We start from the raw sequence: 18,785 nt of genomic DNA on the forward strand, positions 1-18,785 counted from the left end.
CATGAGGTCAGAATAAAATAGTGAGTGACACCTTCACCTCCAGTGGAATAGTTCCTTACAAATGCTATCTGGTTCTTCATTCCTACTGTATCTAAACTCATTCATAATATGTGTGACTTACATGGATGGCTGGTACTGACCTGGCCAGGACTCCCACTCTACTCCTACACCGCCAACAACTATAGCCTGACAAACACATGTGTTAGTTAGCACTAAATATAATATTATGATAACACAGGAGGTGCTGAAATTCATAACTTTCATCCAGAAGCCATTTACATCATGATCATATTATCCATAATACATATTTTCCAGTTGCCCAAAATGAGGGGAAGGAGGGAGAGATAGGAGGAGACTGGGGAAGAAGAGAATATTACTATTATGAGCTTGATAAGGTCTAATGAAATGATCCTAATTTAAATCCTAAATAATCTCTAAAAAGATCTCCAAGAGAATAAAGAGTTTACAAGACATACAGTGGATGTGTACCTCTCTGTCATGCTCACCAACGAAGAAGACTGAGATAAAGCAATGAAAACCAGAATGCCCCTCTGAACTATGAGACACACAAAAATAAAGGCAGATCCTCCCCAAAGGCACTAAGTGAACTAATCTCTGGACCATGGGAATATTTCTTAATCCAGGATGAACTTCATAGTATCAGACCTAAGAATTCTGATAATGCCTGATCAGATGTTAGTTGCTCCTAATAATTCATGTAGTTTTCCTGTGTTGGAAAGTAACCAATGTACCATGGTTATTCTTTTTTCCCCTAAAACCCATTCAAAATATCTTATAATAGTGTTACAATGTAAAATATTGTTTTGATAATTACACCAAAGTATAATCAAAAGTATCAGAGCGTCTCGGTGGCTCAATCAGTTAAGCGTCTGTCTTCAGCTTAGATCAAGATCCCGGAGTCCTGGGACTGAACCCTGCACTAGGCTCTGTGCTCAGTGGGGAGTCTGCTTCTCCCTCTGACTCCCCCACCCCACACTCTCTCACTCTCTCAGATTAATAAAATCTTTTTTTTTTAAGTATCAATTTTACTTTGTTTATCCTGTTAACCCAGAGTTTGTCCAATAATAAAATTAAAATCTTTTTACTGTAATATCTTATGGTAAAAATAAAAACAAAAACCCAAATACAAAAAACATGATTCTTGATCCTAATTGTCTATTTTAAACAATGGAAACTTTGGATTCATAAAATAAGATAAAAATAGAGAAGGAGACAAACCATAAGAGACTCTCAACAATAGGGAACAAACTGGGGGTTCCTGGAGAGGAGGGAGGCGAGAGGATCGGGTAACTGGGTGATGTAATGAGCACTGGGTGTTGTTAAATGGAAATGATGAATCACTAAATTCTACCCCTGAAACTAATAATATGCTACATGTTAACAAAACTGAATTTAAATTAAAATTTTTAAAGAAAAAACTTAGTTTTAAAAAGCCAACTATAATAATATCGTATCCCCAAATTAACATTAATTCCTTAATATCATCAAGTAACCAATCATTAAATGAGTGAATTCTTACATTTCTCTGAAAAAAAAAAGATAATATACATATTATCCCTATCCCAATAGAGTAGATAGCTGTTTGTAAATATTTATATTTTAATTAAAGGCACATTCTTAGTTTTACAGAGAAAGACTTCCAAGTACATTTTATTCAAACTGATCTATATCAAGTTATATTTGTGGGTCTCTAGATCATATTCTTATACTCTTTTAATTCTCTTCCCACCTCCTATGTTCACATATCCAGGTCCACATACTTTTCCTTTAAGGGAGAACTCAGTCTAGGCACAATATTAGTACACTTAACCTAACATCACAGATAATTTCCTGAAACTTTTTATCAAAGCATTTTCTTCTAAACTGCTCCTAACTTATAATATTTCTTCTAAATTTGTTAAATAATTATTTAATTAAAAAATTATTTAATTAAAAATTAAATAAATTCAAGAAATCACATGATATTTGTCTTTCTCTGACTTACTTTGCTTAGCATTATTTTCTCTAGGTCCATGCATGTCATTGCAAATGGCAAGATTTCATTCTTTTTGGATTGTTTTCATAATTTGGCTATTATAAATAATGTTGCTATAAACATAGGGATAAATATATTCCTTTGAATTAGTGTTTTTGTGTTTTGGGATAAATACTCAGTAGTACAATTACTGGATCACAGAACAGCTCCCCCATTTTTAAGTTTTTGAGGAACCTCCTACTGCTTTCCACAGTGGCAGCACTAGTGCACTCCTACCAACAGTGCACAGGGGTTCCTTTTCCTTCACATCCTTCCCAACACTTGTTCCTAATGTTGTTGATTCTAGTCATTCTGACAGGTGTATGGTGGTATTTGTGTGGATTTTTTTTCTCTTTTTAAAGATTTTATATATTTATTCAGAGGGAGAATGTGTGTGTGTGTGTGTGTCCATGTGAGTATGGAGAGGGGGGAGAAGAAGAGAGAGAATCTCAAGCAGACTCTGCTCTGAGCACAATGCAGAGCTTAATTTCATGACAGACATCATGACCTGAGCCAAAATCAAGAGTTGGATGCTCAACTGACTGAGCCATCCATGTGCCCCACAGTGTGATTTTTATTTGCATTTCTCTGATAATAAGTGATGTTGAGCATCTTTTCATTTGTCTGTTGGCCATCTGGATGTCTTCTTTGGAGAAACATCTGCTCATGACTTATGCCTATTTTGTAACTAGATTATTTGGTTTTTCGGTGTTAAGTTATATAAATTTTTAATCTATTTTGGATACTAACCCTTTATTGGATAAGTCATTTGCAAATATCTTCTCCCATTCAGAAGGCTGTCTTTTAGTTTTGTTTATTGTTTCCTTCACTGTGCAGAAGGTTTGTATCTTAACGTAGTTCCAATCATTTATTTTTGCTTTTATTTCCCTTGTCTCAGGAGCTACACCTAGAAAAATGCTGCTAGAGCCAATGCCAGAAACATTTCTGCCTGCGTTCTCTTTTAGGATTTTTATGGTTTTAGGATTCACATTTAAGTCTTTAATTCATTTTGAATTTATTTTTATGTATGGTGTAAGAAAGTGGTCTAGTTTCATTCTTCTATATATTGCTGTTCATTTTTCCCAATATCACTTGTTGAACAGACTTTTTCCCATTGGATATTCCTTCCTGCTTTGTCGAAGATCAACTGACCATATAACTGTGGGTTTATTCTTCAGTCTTATATTCTGTTCCATTGATCTATGTGTCTATTTTTGTGCCAGTGCCATACTGTTTTGATGACTACAGCTTTATAATACAACTTGAAGTCTAGAATTGTGATGCCTCCAGCTTTGCTTTTCTTTTCCAAGACTGTTTTGGCTATTCATGGTCTTTTGTGGTTCTGTATCAGTTTTAGAGTTGTTATAGTTCTGTGAAAAACATTGTTACTATTTTGATAGAGATTGCTCTATCAATCTCTATCCATTGCTATGATAGAGACTGCTCCGGGAAGTCTTCACATTTTAATATTTGTTTTTCCAATCCATGAGCATGGAATGTCTTCCCATTTGTTTGTGTCGTCTTCAATTTCTCTCAACAATGTTTTACAGTTTTAAAGAATATAGGGCAGGGCACCTGCCTGGCTCAGCTGGTGGAGTGTGTAACTCTTAATCACAGTGTAGTGAGTTGGAGCCCTACACTGAGTTATTTAAAAATAAAATCTTAAAAAAATATATATAGGCATTCATCTTTTTAGTTACATTTATTCCTAGGTATTTCATTATTTTTGGTATAATTGTAAATGGGATTGCTTTCTTAATTCCTCATTCTGTTGCTTCGTTTTTAGTGTAGAGAAATGCATCAGATGTACACTGATTTTGCACCTTACTGAATTCATTTATCAGTTCTGGAAGTTTTTTGGTGGAGTCTTTAGGGTTTTCTACATATAGTATCATGTCATCTGCAAATAGTGACAGTTTTACTTCTGCCTTAACCAGTGTGGATACCTTTTATTTCTTTTTTGTTTACTATGGTTGGACTTCCAGTACTATGTTGAATAAAAGTGATAAGAGTGGACTTCCTTATCTTGTTCCTAACCTTATAGTGAAAGCTCTCCGTTTTTTAATATGATGCTCATTCTTCATTCATGGCTTCTATTATGTCAAGATAACTGGAAAATTTTAATGCTCTGTAAAGTGGGCATTCCTTTGATTTTGATTTTCAATAATACTATGGGGCAGACTTAGGACTCTAATGACTGGCCTTATAATTACATTAAAATCATAATCCTTATACTTTTGAATACAACACCTTATATGATCTAGTCTCTGCCTTCCACTCCAAATTCACTTCCTGTCATTCCTACCTTTTCCATGCCAACAAAACCAGACTTTCTGCCCCTCCAATATGCTCCAATACATTCCCTTCCTAAGATCTTGAATTATGCTATCATTTTGGCCTGGAAGGCTCTCTCTACTGTGGCTGCCTGCAGCACATGGTGTAATTCTCAAATAAAAGGTCACCTTTCGGGGTGTCTGGGTGGCTCAGTTGGTTGAGCATCTCCCTGTGGCTCAGGTCATGACCCTCGGGGTCCTGGGATTCAGTCCTGCATAGGGTTCCCTGCTCAGTGGGGAATCTGCTTCTCCCTCCACCCTTGCACCCACTTGTGCTTGCTCTCTCTCAAATAAATAATCTTTAAATACAGATTAAATAATATTTAAATAAAGACTAAATAATCTTTAAATAAAGACCTCCTTGGGCACCTGGGTGTCCACACTGGCACAGTTAAGTGTCCACCTTCAGCTCAGGTCATAATCTCAGGCTCCCTGCTCAACAGGGCGTCTACTTCTTCTCCCTCTCCTCCTCTCCACTGTGCTCTCTCTCTCGTGTGCATTCTCCCTCAAATAAATAAATAAAATCTTAAAAATAAATAAATAAGTTAATTGATTAAATAAAATGTCACTTCCTCGGAGGCTTTCTCTGACTACACAGAGTAGACATTTCTACTTTCTCTCTACCCTTTTGCTTTATTTTGTCATTATTCTCATTATTTATTACTATATAAAACTGTATTAATTTATTACTGCGTCTGTACCTTGTCTGTCTCAACGCACTAACCTCCATTGACATGTAAGCATTATGAATGTGGAGACTTAGATCATATACAGGAGTACCTGGTACACAGTGAACACACTGTATTTGTTGGTTGGACTAGGTGTCTGAGCTGATGTCCCACAGCTTAGCCCATTACTATTTACTATCCTCAAAGTCAAAGGCCAATAGAAAGCCACTCCAACTGCAAACTATCTGAATTTATTAATGGTAGATTCTTCGAAAAGGTGGTAAAGAGGGGCACCTGGGTGGTTCAGTCAGTTGAGCATCTGACTCTTAATTTCAATTCAAGTCATGATCACAGGCTAGGGAGACTGAGCCCTGCATCAAGCTCCACACCCAGTGCAGAGTCTGTTTGATATTCTCTCCCCCTCTCCCTCTGACCTTCTCCCTGCATATGTATACACACCCTCTCTCTAAAATAAATAAATCTATAAATAAATAGATAGGTAAATGGTGGTAAAGAATATGTATAATTGGGGTCTATTATTAAAGCCCACTCAACTTCCTATAAAACTATGGACAAAGAAAGCCTAATCTGTACAGTGTAAAAAGAAACTGGAACACATTTTCAAAGGTACAATATACTAATAAGTCAGTGATTGGGCAGGGAACTAAAGACTCACTCTTTCAAGGAAGGGGATAAACTACATTTTACACCCAGTAAAATGATTTCATGACTTAGAACTTTATCCAAACTATTGTTTAGAGGATTAACAAAGTTAAACAAGTTTCTTTAAACACTATACAAACCATTTAAATGTTTATTGTGGATCATGGCCTGACAATATAACGTTTAAAGTTTCTCAAACTTATTTGACCATGGAATGCCTTTCTTTAAACTATTAATTTACATATCCTGGAAATCAATTTGAAAAACGCTTCTGTAAAGGTCATAAAAGCTACTGTGGGGGATCCCTGGGTGGTTCAGCAATTTAGCACCTGCCTTCAGCCTAGGGCATGATCCTGGAGTCCCAGGATCGAGTCCCACGTCAGGCTTCCTGCATGGAGGCTGTTTCTCCCTCTGCCTGTGTCTCTGACTCTCTCTCTCTCTCTCTGTCTGTCTCTCATGAATAAATCAATAAAAAATCTTTAAAAAAAATAAATAAAAGCTACTGTGTTAGCAACTATGAGAGTACACTATTTTTTTTTAAGATTTTATTGATTTATTCATGAGAGACAGAGAGAGAGAGAGAGAGAGAGAGATAGAGAGAGAGGCACAGACACAGGCAGAGGAAGAAGCAGGCTCCATGCAGAGAGCCCGACACAGGACTCGATCCCGGGTCTCCAGGGTCACACCCTGGGCTGAAGGCGGTGCTAAACCACTGAGCCACCCAGGTTGCCCAGAGACAGCACACTATTTAGCCTGATCATTAACAGTTTGGAGAACAAAAGTTTCTTTTTTTTCCAATTTCTTTCTTTAGCTGAAGTTTTTAACCAAAATTGTCTGACTCCTCTGTTTTTTACAGTTATTTTCTTTCAACACTTTTAACTATTTATTTTCTTATTTTATTATGCTGTATAAAGTCTCTAAATCTACACTGCATAAAGGCTTTAAATAGTTATGGGCATCTTTGTCTTTTTTTGTTTTGTTTTTTTTATTTGAATGCAAATAGCTCCATTTCTCCAGTATATAATACAACACTTACTTTAACTTTTGGTAATTAATTTCTAACAAGTTTCGATAATTTCTTCCTACTCCTTTTTTAAGATTTTATTTATTTATTCATGAGAGACAGAGAGAGAAGCAGAGACATAGGCAAAAAGAGAAGCAGACTCCCTGCAGTGAGCCCAATGTGGAACTTGATCCCAGGACCCCAGGATCATTACCTGAGCCAAAGGCAGACATTAAACCACTGAGCAACCCAGGTGCCACTCTTCCTATTCCTATTTCACTTAGAACTTTTACTGGGAAAGACTACTAAATTTTATCAAATATCAATGTTATCATATAATATAATATCATGTGATTATAACTTTTCACTTGTTAAATAATGAATTATATTGAAAATTTCTTGATGGTAAAATTTTCTAATTATAAAATATCCTTGCATTCCTAGAATAAACCTTACTTGATCATAGGATACTATTAATTTAGGTTACCTGCTAAATTTAAGTCCTTAAGAAATCAGATACTTGATTTGCTGATTAATGAATGTCACTTTAAACATGAAAATGAATGTTACATTAAGTACTTGGAAAGATAGTAAAACAAAGATAAAAAAGAAATTAAAGCTGCATAGTTCTATTTACCAATATTTTAATCAAATTGTATTATCTTGCTCCAGTTATATTCAGTATAGATTCTCAAATTTTAGTTCCCTGTAGCTCAAATTAATTTTTAAATTGTGCTGTGGAAAGAAATTACGTCTTTTGTCTGTTATCCTAAAGATCAATTCCAGAAAACATAAACTATCCAGGAATGTGAACAGGAATTTTGAAGGCAAATTACATATATCAGAAAGTAAAAAGATGAGACAAATAACCTAAAAACAACAGTTTTTTACCTAAAATATTGTGTTTCACCTGAACAATACCAACCATATTTTGTAATTTATAATACTACAAATAGTGCATTCTTATGAACTACTATGAATACTAATCACCTGAACAACACCAACCATATTTTGTAATTTATAATACTACAAATATGGATTCTTATGAACTACAATGAATATTAAAAATTAATCATACAATATAACAATATTGTGTTGTTACAAAGCTGCTCAAATATTCCCTGTAATATTCTTGAGTCCTAGGCAAATAGATATAATGCAAAAGAATCTTAATAACCATTTAATCAATCTCAACTACTTTCAAAAAGCAATCATTAAAAAATAAACATATATTATGTATTAGACTCAGATACAAGTGAATCTTTACTATAAAAAGTAACAAAGTAACAGTCATAACCTCAAAAAGTCAATTGAGTCCACTTAATAGCATCAGTCTGATCCACTGAGCTCGCTACTAAACTGTACTGGAATTTATATCAACTCTTTTTCAAAGTTTCCATATTTATTTAAACAAACCTGATACTACCAGGTAAAATCAAAGTAAAGACCAAGAATATGTAAACATCAGGATTCCTAATACTCTAATCTCCTACTTTATTCGCAAGTTTATTATAATACAATTGCTTAAAAAAACACTGAAAGATATGAAGGTATTAAGTGAATTATCAACAGTACTCACGCATCATTTGAGCAAGTCATAAATTCTCCCTTTATCTTGGGATGCCATGAACCAGTATGAAGCATTGCTGTATGACCCTTAAAAAATAAAAGTATAAGAAAAAAAGACATTTTTAAAAGATTCTTAACAATAAATAAAAGGACCAGAAACTGACATACCATACTTAAAAGTAAAACTTTTAATCCTCTCAAGAACACACTATTTTAATTAGAAACATATTATATCCTACCAATTTTATTTCATAATATGCTTTGTTTATATTACTTTGTTTAATTTACTGTATAACTCCCCTGCCCAGAAGTTAACACAGTGTTAATACAGGACAGGTGCTTAATAAGGAAGGAAATAGAAAGGAAACTGACAGCCTCTCTTTAGGAAACAAAGGGAAAGACCATAATAGGAGATAGGCCCTTCTTTTTTAAAGACTCTTTTCTCGGGATCCCTGGGTGGCGCAGCGGTTTGGCGCCTGCCTTTGGCCCAGGGCGCGATCCTGGAGTTCCGGGATCGAATCCCACGTCAGGCTCTCGGTGCATGGAGCCTGCTTCTCCCTCTGCCTGTGTCTCTGCCTCTCTCTCACTGTGTTCCTATCATAAATAAATAAAAAAATAAAAAAAATAAAAAAAATAAAGACTCTTTTCTCATTGGAAAATAAGAATAGAAAGTATTTACAAACAACCAAGACAAAAGCAAGAGGTTGAAGGGGAAAATCCACACTTGCTAAAAATATGGCAACAAGCTTGATTCTGCATCTGTAAGAATAAATATGTGAGAAATGGAGAAACATCTGTAAAATGATTCAAGAAGATTAGACCTTCTAATTACATAAAAATACTGCAATTAAAACAATGTAATATTGGTATATGAACAGACATAATACATACCGTATCAAACACAGAGTACATATCAAACATGAATATACCATGGACACACATTTCCCTTCTAGGTGCAAAGTCAGCTAGAGTGATTTCATACAATATGTTCAGATGGGGGAGAAAAAAGCCTAGTATCTAATAACGGCAGAAATCTCTTATTCTGTAGGAGTCCAAACTAAAGCTATGGAGTAAGGAGTAAAATGTACATATTTAAATGACTTAGAAGGAAAATAACTGTAGCTCTCTGGAAAGAATGAATTGGATGGAACTGGAGTATCCACATATAAACCTGGAGATCATCTATAGTCCAAGTTGCCCGCAATACCTCAAACAGGATCTGGCCAACTCCTGACAATCTGCTTATGTTTACAGGGTACCAATGGAGACCCAGAGATGTGCAGTAGGCAAGTATGAACTAAAGTAATGGGACTAGATGGGAAGCTTGAGATTCCATTTTCTCTCTTGAGTTTAAGATTGCACATTTAACTACCAACTTGACATCTGCATAGACATTTCAAACATAATAGTAGGCCAACAGGGAAACCTTAATTCTTAATGTCTCCTTCATTTTCAATCAACTTCTTCCATAGTTGCTAAAACTACAAACTATAAACCTAAAACCCTCTCTCCACCTAAATTCAATCCCCTAGCTAGTTCTGTCAGTTCAACCCAAAATACATGTTAAATCTATCCACTTTTTTCCTTATTCACCTCACCATTCTTAGAGGAACCAACATTATTTCATACCTCTATGTCAGTTATTATACACTGCCCCTAGTCTCTCCACTTTTATTCTTACCTCTTATGTTCCACCTAGCAATCAAGATAGTCTTTTTTAAGATTTTTATTTATTCATGAGAGACATGTAACTTTTCACTTTGCCTCAACAGAAGCAAAGACATAGGCAAAGGGAGAAGTAGACTTCCTGTGGGGAGTCTGATGCAGGATTCGATTCAAGACCACAACTTGAGCCTAAGGCAGACGCTCAACTACTGAGCCACCCAAGTGTCCCTCAATACAGTCTTTTAAAAATATATTCCTAGGGGGGATCCCTGGGTGGCGCAGCGGTTTGGCACCTGTCTTTGGCCCAGGGCGCGATCCTGGAGACCCAGGATCGAATCCCACGTCGGGCTCCCGGTGTATGGAGCCTGCTTCTCCCTCCGCCTGTGTCTCTGCCTCTCTCTCTCTCCCTCTGTGACTATCATAAATTTAAAAAAAAAAAAAAAAATTAAAAAAAAATATATATATTCCTAGGGATCCCTGGGTGGCGCAGCGGTTTGGCGCCTGCCTTTGGCCCAGGGCACAATCCTGGAGACCCGGGATCGAATCCCACATCGGGCTCCCGGTGCATGGAGCCTGCTTCTCCTTCTGCCTGTGTCTCTGCCTCTCTCTCTCTCTCTCTCTCTCTGTGTGACTATCATAAATAAATAAAATTTTTTTAAAAAAATGTTTAAAAATATATTCTTAGGGTGCCTCAGTGGCACAGTTTGTTAAGCATCCAACTCTTGGTTTCAGCTCAGGTCATGAGATCAAGCCCCATATTGTCTTCTGCACTCAGTCAGTAGAGTCTGTTTAAGGCTCTCTTGCCTTCTCTATCTACCCCTCCTCCCCGCCCACCCCCACTCCATGCTTGTACTCTTTCTCTCTTATAAATAAATAAATCTGTAAATACACACACTTCCAAAAATGTCACTGCTAATTGTCCTCCACTTGCTCTCCAACCTCTTTACACAGTGTACAATAACTCACATGTTCTGGCTCTTGCTTTCTTTACAACTGCATTAATTTTGTGTTCCCTCTTCCCCAAGAGACACTAATCCACGGCATTCTTTCATTTCCTCTAATACAACCAGCTCTTTCCCCATCTCAAGGCCTTCTCACACGCTTTTACATTTGTGGGAAAAGCTCTTTTTTCCACCTTTACATGACTGGCTTCTCATTCCTTCAATCCCAGTTTATATACCACTTATTCAAATAATAGGACCTAGCCCTATATCTAAGTATATATGGACCATTCTGTTGTTCTCTACCAGAGTATCTGTCCATTTCCTTAATTATAGTCACCACAACTTATTATTCTATATCTATTAAATTATTATTAGACTTCTGAAACTGCTGCTTTGCATATTCAAAAACAAGGCTGAGAGAAACCTAAAATTCAATATAAACAGAAGCAAATGACCCTACTGTATTTCAAATAAACAACAAATACACTGAAAGAATAAACAGAAGGCAATTGCCCAAGTAACCATATACTCTGTACTGGGTTAAATGGGGACCCCCACCCAAAAGATCTACTCATGCCTTCATCACTAGAAGCTGTGAATGTCACCTTAAAAAGTCAGAAGAGGAATGCCTGGGTGGCTCAGTGGTTTAGCGCCTGCCTTTGGCCCAGAATGCCCTGGAGTCGAGAGATAGTGCCCCATACCAGGCTTCCAGCATGGAGCCTGCTACTCCCTCTGCCTATGTCTCTGCCTCTCTCTCGTGTGTCTCTCACAAATAAATAAAATCTTTTTTAAAAATCTATTTTAAAACAAAGAAGAGAAGACACAAATAGAAAGCTCTGTGAAGATAAAGGCAAAGAGTGGATTATGCTGCCACAAGCCAAGGAACACCCCAGGAGCTAGAGTAGGCAAGAAAGGATTCCTCTAGAGCTGCTGGGAGGAGCATGGCTATGTTAATACCTTGATTTCAAGAATTCTGGCCTCCAGAACTGTGCAAGATTTTCTGTTGTTTTAAGCTACCAAGTGTGTACTAATTTATTACAGTAGTCTTAGGAAACTAATATATACTCTCAAGCTAAAGACCAAAAGAACTATAAATAAATATTGAATTCTAGTTAATACATTTGTTTCTTCTTTGCAGTGGTATGCATTAACAATTCTGAAACTGCTCTCATTGCAATGAAGAATTAAGCAAATGAAGAAATGTTTTTGAGCGCAATGGAAGTCGAATTTCTCTCTTTTAAGAAGGGAGTTAGCAAGAGTGGAAAGAAGAAATACTAGAATAGAACCTATGGAATTTGACTGAAATCAGGGATACTATCAATATGAATCCATGATTTCTACCAGGCAGATGTAAACACAGGTATATATGTATGTGTGTAAGTTATGCTCCAGCTTTGTGTACTGAGATTGGCTGGAAGCAATGACACCCCAGCGACCCTAGCACAGAGATCCCGGTTTCTAAATTGCATTCTCCCCTAAAAGGAAATAGGGCTCCTTGAAGAAATGTTTGATTCTTGTTCATACAAGATGAACATGGAACATTTGGTTGTGCCAAAAAATAATAAAGTGCAAAAATGAGGCCAATATGTTAAACAATAAAGTGCAGGTTGAGGGGCTTCCACTGGGACAATTAGAGCATCAAAATAAATAAAGTCATGGATTATAAAAAAGTGACTAAAATAGGAACTCCTAGGTACATATAAGTAAATAAATAAAAGAAAGCCCTCTTTGTAGTAGAATGGTAATAAATATAAAATGAATGATAGGGGGATTCCTGGGTGTCTCAGCAGTTTAGCGCCTGCCTTTGGCCCAGGGCGTAATCCTGGAGTCCCGGGGATAAGTCCCACGTCGGGCTCCCGGTGCATGGAGCCTGCTTCTCCGTCCTCCTGTGTCTCTGCCTCTCTCTCTCTCTCTCTCTCTCTCTATGTCTATCATAAATAAATGAATAAATAAATCTTTAAAAAAGTAAAATAATAAAATAAAATGAATGATAGAGTTCGAAAAATCACCATTTGACAATCAGTAACTGATTCAAGTGGGACACCAGGGTGGATCAGCGGTTGAGCATCTGCCTCCGGCTCAGGGCATGATCCCAGGGTCCTGGGATCGAGTTCTGAATCAGACTCCCGGAGGGGAGCCTGCTTCTCCCTCTGCCTATGTCTCTGCCTCTCCCTCTGTGTCTCTCATGAATAAATAAATAAAATCTTTAAAAATAAACAAAATATTTTTGATTCAAGCAAGAATCATCAATGAATGCTAATACTACTGAAGAAAAGCTTGATAATTAATAAGGAGGGTACTTCCCTGCTCTCAAAATCTCCCTGTAATTACTTACTAATTACAAGGAGAAAAGAGTAGAGAAGAAATCTGGGATTACACTACCTTAAACAAAGTGATCAAATTAACTTTGCCAATACTGGGGTGCACTGGTATCACGTACTTCCTGATACGGGGATGTAAGAAGGACCCAATAGCTTTTCCATGACAGACTTTCTAGAAATGTATAACCAAACTCCAATGATGAGGAAAAACAGGCAAAATCAAATCCTACATCTGTTGCTACATATTTATAACTTCTACACATTTACAAAATAAATGACTTATTGTCTTCAAATATATCATTCTTAAAAAAAAAAAAAAGGCAGAGGAACTATTCCAAGTAGAGAAACAGAAAGATATGACTACTGAGCTTGGGAAAACAATTATAAAGGCGGTTATTGAGACAACTATGGACTATGAATTAGATAATAGTATTTTATCAATGTTAAATTCATGGTTATGTAAAAAGTTATAATGTTATTAGGAAAACCACACTGAAGAATTTAGTAATCAGGGAGTATGATGGCTGCAACTCATTTCAAAAGCTGGGGAATATTAAACACACACACACACACATAATTCTTATATATGTGCATATGCATATGTGAGTGGGGGGTAAATAAGCGTGAAGGAAGGGAAGAGAGACAGAGTCTGTGTTAGTTGCAGAAGAAAGAAAGGAGGGATAGGGAACGATAAAACAATGAGGCAAAATGTTAGCAACTGATGAATCTGAAAAAAGGATGTAAGGAAGTTCTACATACTCTTCTTGTAACTTCTCTGTAAACTTGAAATTATATCAAAATAAACACTTAAAATTTATTCTGGTTACTCTGTGAAGAAAAGTCTGTTGCAAAATCAAAACAGGAATTAAGAAGATAGTGATGTGTTTTATGTGAACACTGATAGTGGCCAGGACCCTAGCACAGCAATAAAGTGTTCAGAGGTAAGATGTGAGATATATTTTAAAGAGAAAGACAACCGGTTTCCCTAAAGAACTGGGTTTGGACTATAACCACAGATGAAGGCAGTTTGAGAACTAAGCAACTGTGTTGTGTAAATGGTGACTATACAAAAACAGCATGTCATTCTCTCTGGCCAAGAACATGAACTCTCTTTTTTATTTAGGAAATTCCCCTCAAAATGACTCTTGGTAGAAGACAGAGACTACCTCTCATAGAGAAGTGGAAAAGTCATGTGCTAACTTTGCCAGCCTCCCTTACAGATGAGACACAGGAACACAATCCAGCTCCAGCAACTACAATGCCCTTGAGCTGTAACTCAAGGACAATGGAGTGCTAACTTTCCATGTTAGTCCATTTGGGCCACTATAACAAAAATACCATAAACTGTGTGGTTTATAAACCATAAACATTTTTTTTCTCATAGTTCCAGAAGTCAAAGTTGAAGATCAAGGTGCCAGCAGATTTAGTGCCTGAACTTCCTAATTCACAAGGCTGTCTTTTTGCTGTAACCTCACATGGTGAAGGGGTAAGAAAAATTTCTTGGGCCATTTTCACAGGGCACTAATCCCATTCATGAGAGTTCCACATTTATGACCTAGTCACCTCCCAAAGGCCCCACCTCCTAATACTATCACCTTGGGAGTTATGATTTCAACATATGAATTCTGGAGGATATTCAGATCATAGCAAACTCCTTAAGGAAAGCAATACCACAGCTCCTGCAAGACAAAATTCTCTGCTCTTAAGGAGCAGTGGTACTCTGGGATATCCAATTGCCAGCAATGACCACCACAATTTTATCAGCCAGGTTTATAGCATAGCTTAGGACATTGTTCCTTCATTTCACAAGTGTAGTCCACTAAACTTCAAGCATTCTCATTATGCATTAAGTTAGGTAGAGTCAGTTTTGCTGCACACAGTCAAGAACAGGTACTGAAATCCTAGCTCATAATTTTGATCACAGAACTGGAGCGAATTAAAATATATTTTACAGGAGATTACAATTTCATTCCTAATGGAATACATACACAGTCTACTCTATCTCTCCATCTGATTACAACAAAAAACAAACAAAATAAGGAAAGTAAGGGGCACCTGGGTGGCTCTCAGTTAAGTGTCTCTCTCTTTATATTTTAAGATTTTATTTATTTATTCATGAGAGACAGAGAGAGAGAAAGAGAGAGAGAGAGAGAGAGAGAGAGAGAGAGAGAGAGGCAGAGACAGGCAGAAGGAAAAGTAGGCTCCATGCAGGGAGGATGGATCCTGCCCTGGGCTGAAGGAGGTGCTAAACTGCTGAGCCACCGCAGCTGCCCAAGTGTCTGACTCTTGATCTCACCTCAGGTCTTGATCTCAAGTCCCACATTAGGGTCCACATTGGGAGGAAGGAAAGGAAGCAAGGAGAGGAGGTGGGAGGGAAGGAGAGAAGGAAAAGGAGGGGAAGGCAAGGCGGAAGGAAGGAAGGAAGGAAGGAAGGAAGGAAGGAAGGAAGGAAGAAACGAATGAATGAACAAGGAACTACCAGAAGACGATGAATAGTGCATATGAGCAGACAAAAAGGGTATAAAACCCTGGTCTTAAAGAGCAGTCAGGAATGGTTTCTGCCTTCTCTGTTTCTTGACTTAGGCTCTGGGGCAGTCATAACTAACAGCTGAGAGCAAGAGCAGACAGAAAGTTCCAAAAAGAAAGATTCCTCTCTTTAAGGCATAGGGGTGGCAGGTGGGTGATGAAGAGCCTGTGGGACAAAGCTCTAGTGATCTGACCTACCCTATGCCAGCCAAGCACAAACAACAAAGCTGCAAGTCTCTCCTCAGTGCTGGCACCAGAAATGGAAGTAGTCTCTACAGGTGAAAGAACTACTGATTTCCTCCTTTTCACACCAGGCAAGCGCTGGCTCTGGAGTGGTACTTCTCATCTTCCCAATCAACAGCAGTGGCCCTTTGAGGCCATGAGAGCAACGAGTGCCAGAAACAAAACAGCAGCTGTCTTCTCAGTAACAGGAGCAGTCCTTCAGGGAGGATACTTGCTGGCTCTCCCGACCCTACACTGGGAAAGAGCCAACAACAAAGAGGCATGGTGCCCACTCTCCTGAACCACAAGCAACAATAACAGCAAGCCCTGTGGACAGAGCACTTTTGATACACCATGCTTTCCAGTAGGCCAGTATTAGCAACAAAGGCGATCACCTACCAACATATGTAGAATAGAACCCTTCTGATACCCTATATTTTACAACAGGTAAATGCCAACAACAGGTACACTGCCTTTTCCCATCAACACATAAGAAACAGCTGCTGTGGGGTAAAGAATTTTTTTATTTTTCCATCCCACACCAGCTTTGTCTAGAGGCATAAGCTACATTCATGGAAACTGCTATGCTGCACAAAACGAGTGTCTGATTTTCTAGCAAGAACATCAGAATAGAAACCCTCTGCAAGAGAGTAAAGGGAAAATCATGGGGTGAAGGGGTAAGAAAACTGGAGAAAAATACCCTTTAAATCCATATTAAAAGTACTGCAAATACTTCTGAGGTACACTGTGTGGAACCTACCAGAATCAACCTAAGAAAAGCACTGAGAACTAAAGATGGTGTGGACTACCCGCCAGGGTCCACCACGGGTCCCTGGGTACATGCACATGGGGCAAACCCAGAATAGCATACAAATGCTTTGAAAATTAATACTGTAAGGAAAAACAGCTCATAGGAAGCAGATCAGGACTTACAGTCTAAAACTAATCAGACTGAGTCTCAGCTGAAAAAGAAACCACACACTCAAACAAACAAACAAACAAACAACCCAGCATTCCCCAGAGGTTTTGGACAGGGCTAAGAATATCATAACACAATGTTCAAAATGTCAAAGATACAATCCAAAATTAATCATACAAAGGACCAGGAAAATCTAACCAGCTCCCAAGAAATAAGATAATAGATGCCAACCACAAAATGATCCAAATGTTGTAATTATCAGAAAAAGACTTAAAATCAATGTATATGGCCATCATGCGCAAGGGGAAAGCAAACTCATTTGAAACAAATGTACAGACAGAAGTGCTAAGCAAAGAAAAACTATTAAAAAATGCAAAGTGGTCATACTGAAAAATATAATCATGGAAATTTAAAAATCACTGAAAGGGCCCAATAGTAGAAAGGATATGTCAAAGGAAAAATTTAAAGAACCTGAAGGCAGATCAATAGAAATAATTCAGTCTAAACAACAGGAAAAAATGAGAAAAATCAAAGAGCTATGAGACAGTATCAAAAAATTTAGTACTCAGTAAGACTTAGAAGAAGAGAGACAGGTGCAGACAAATATTTAAAGAAATAATGGCTAAAAATCTCCCGTATATGGTGAAGGAGGTAAATTTACAGATTCAAGAATGCCAGAAAGGATGAACTAACTAAAAACAAAAATAATAAATAAAAAACATTTTTGAAACCTACACCTAGACACATATTAAATTATTAAAAGCCAAAGATATGGGGATCCCTGGGTGGCTCAGTGGTTTGGCACCTGCCTTTGGCCCATGATGCGATCCTGGAATCCAGGACTGAGTCCCACATCAGGCTCCCTGCATGGAGCCTGCTACTCCCTCTGACTGTGTCTCTGCCTCTCTTTCTCTCTCTCTATGTCTATCATGAATAAATAAATAAAATCTTTTTTTAAAAAAAAAAGCCAAAGATAAAAAAATCCTTAAGGCAAACAAAAAAAAAAAAAAAAAAAAAACACATTACATAACAACAACAAATATGGGAATTACTGCAGGGTACTCTTTAAAAATAGAGCCAGAAGACAGGGGACCCACATTTTTAAACTGCTAAAAGAAAAATATTGCCAAGTTAAATGTACAGAAAATATACTTTAGGAATGGAGGTGAAATAAACACATTGTGAAATGAAAGAAAACTAATAGAACTTGTCACCAATAAACCTGCTCTAAAAGAAATGTTACAAAAAAAGAAAAGAAATGTTACAGACATTGAAAAAATTGATCATATATTTCATATGAAAATTCAAAAAATTAGCCATGAAAATTCAAAAATTCTTTATTTCAAGAATACTTATCATGTTGGACACCTACCTCACACCATACACAAAAATTAACTCCAAATGGATCACAGACATGAATGTAAAAGCTACAACTATAAAACTCTTAGGAGAAAAAATAAGTGTAATTCTTCATGAGCATAGGTTAGGCAATGACACTAAAGGCACAAAACAAAGGAAAAAATAAACTGAGCTTCATCAAAATTTAAAACTTTTGCACTTCAAAGGACACCATCAAGAACATGAAAAGACAACCCAAAGAATGGAAGAAAATATTTGCAAACCATATATTTCATAAAGGACTAATATCCAGAATATATGAACTGTTAGAATTCAATAATAAAAAGACAACACAATTTTAAAATGGGCAAGGGTTTGAATAGACATTTCTCTAAAAGATTTACAAATGGCTAATATATAACACAAAAAGAAGTTCAACATAATTAACCAGGGAAATATAAATTAAAACCACAGAGACACTCTGCATCCTCTGAAATAGTTATTACTAAGAACAACAACAAAATAAAATCATAAGCATTGATAAGGATGTAGAAAAACTGGAACCTTCATACACTATTA

At 37.0% G+C, this 18,785-nt stretch overlaps 1 protein-coding gene across 2 annotated transcripts in view; it reads right to left on the reverse strand.

Annotated features, from left to right (window-relative positions):
* Positions 1-18,785, reverse strand: part of WDR70 (WD repeat domain 70) — a 303,275-nt gene that overhangs the window by 171,116 nt on the left and 113,374 nt on the right. For both annotated transcript variants that reach the window (XM_072757062.1, XM_026016676.2), the window contains exon 9: positions 8,282-8,358. In XM_072757062.1, the coding sequence (XP_072613163.1) occupies positions 8,282-8,358 (77 nt within the window). The remainder of the gene's footprint in view (positions 1-8,281; positions 8,359-18,785) is intronic.

The sequence above is a fragment of the Vulpes vulpes genome, chromosome 4 (genome assembly GCF_048418805.1).
Source record: "Vulpes vulpes isolate BD-2025 chromosome 4, VulVul3, whole genome shotgun sequence".
Taxonomy (NCBI): Eukaryota; Metazoa; Chordata; class Mammalia; order Carnivora; family Canidae; genus Vulpes; species Vulpes vulpes.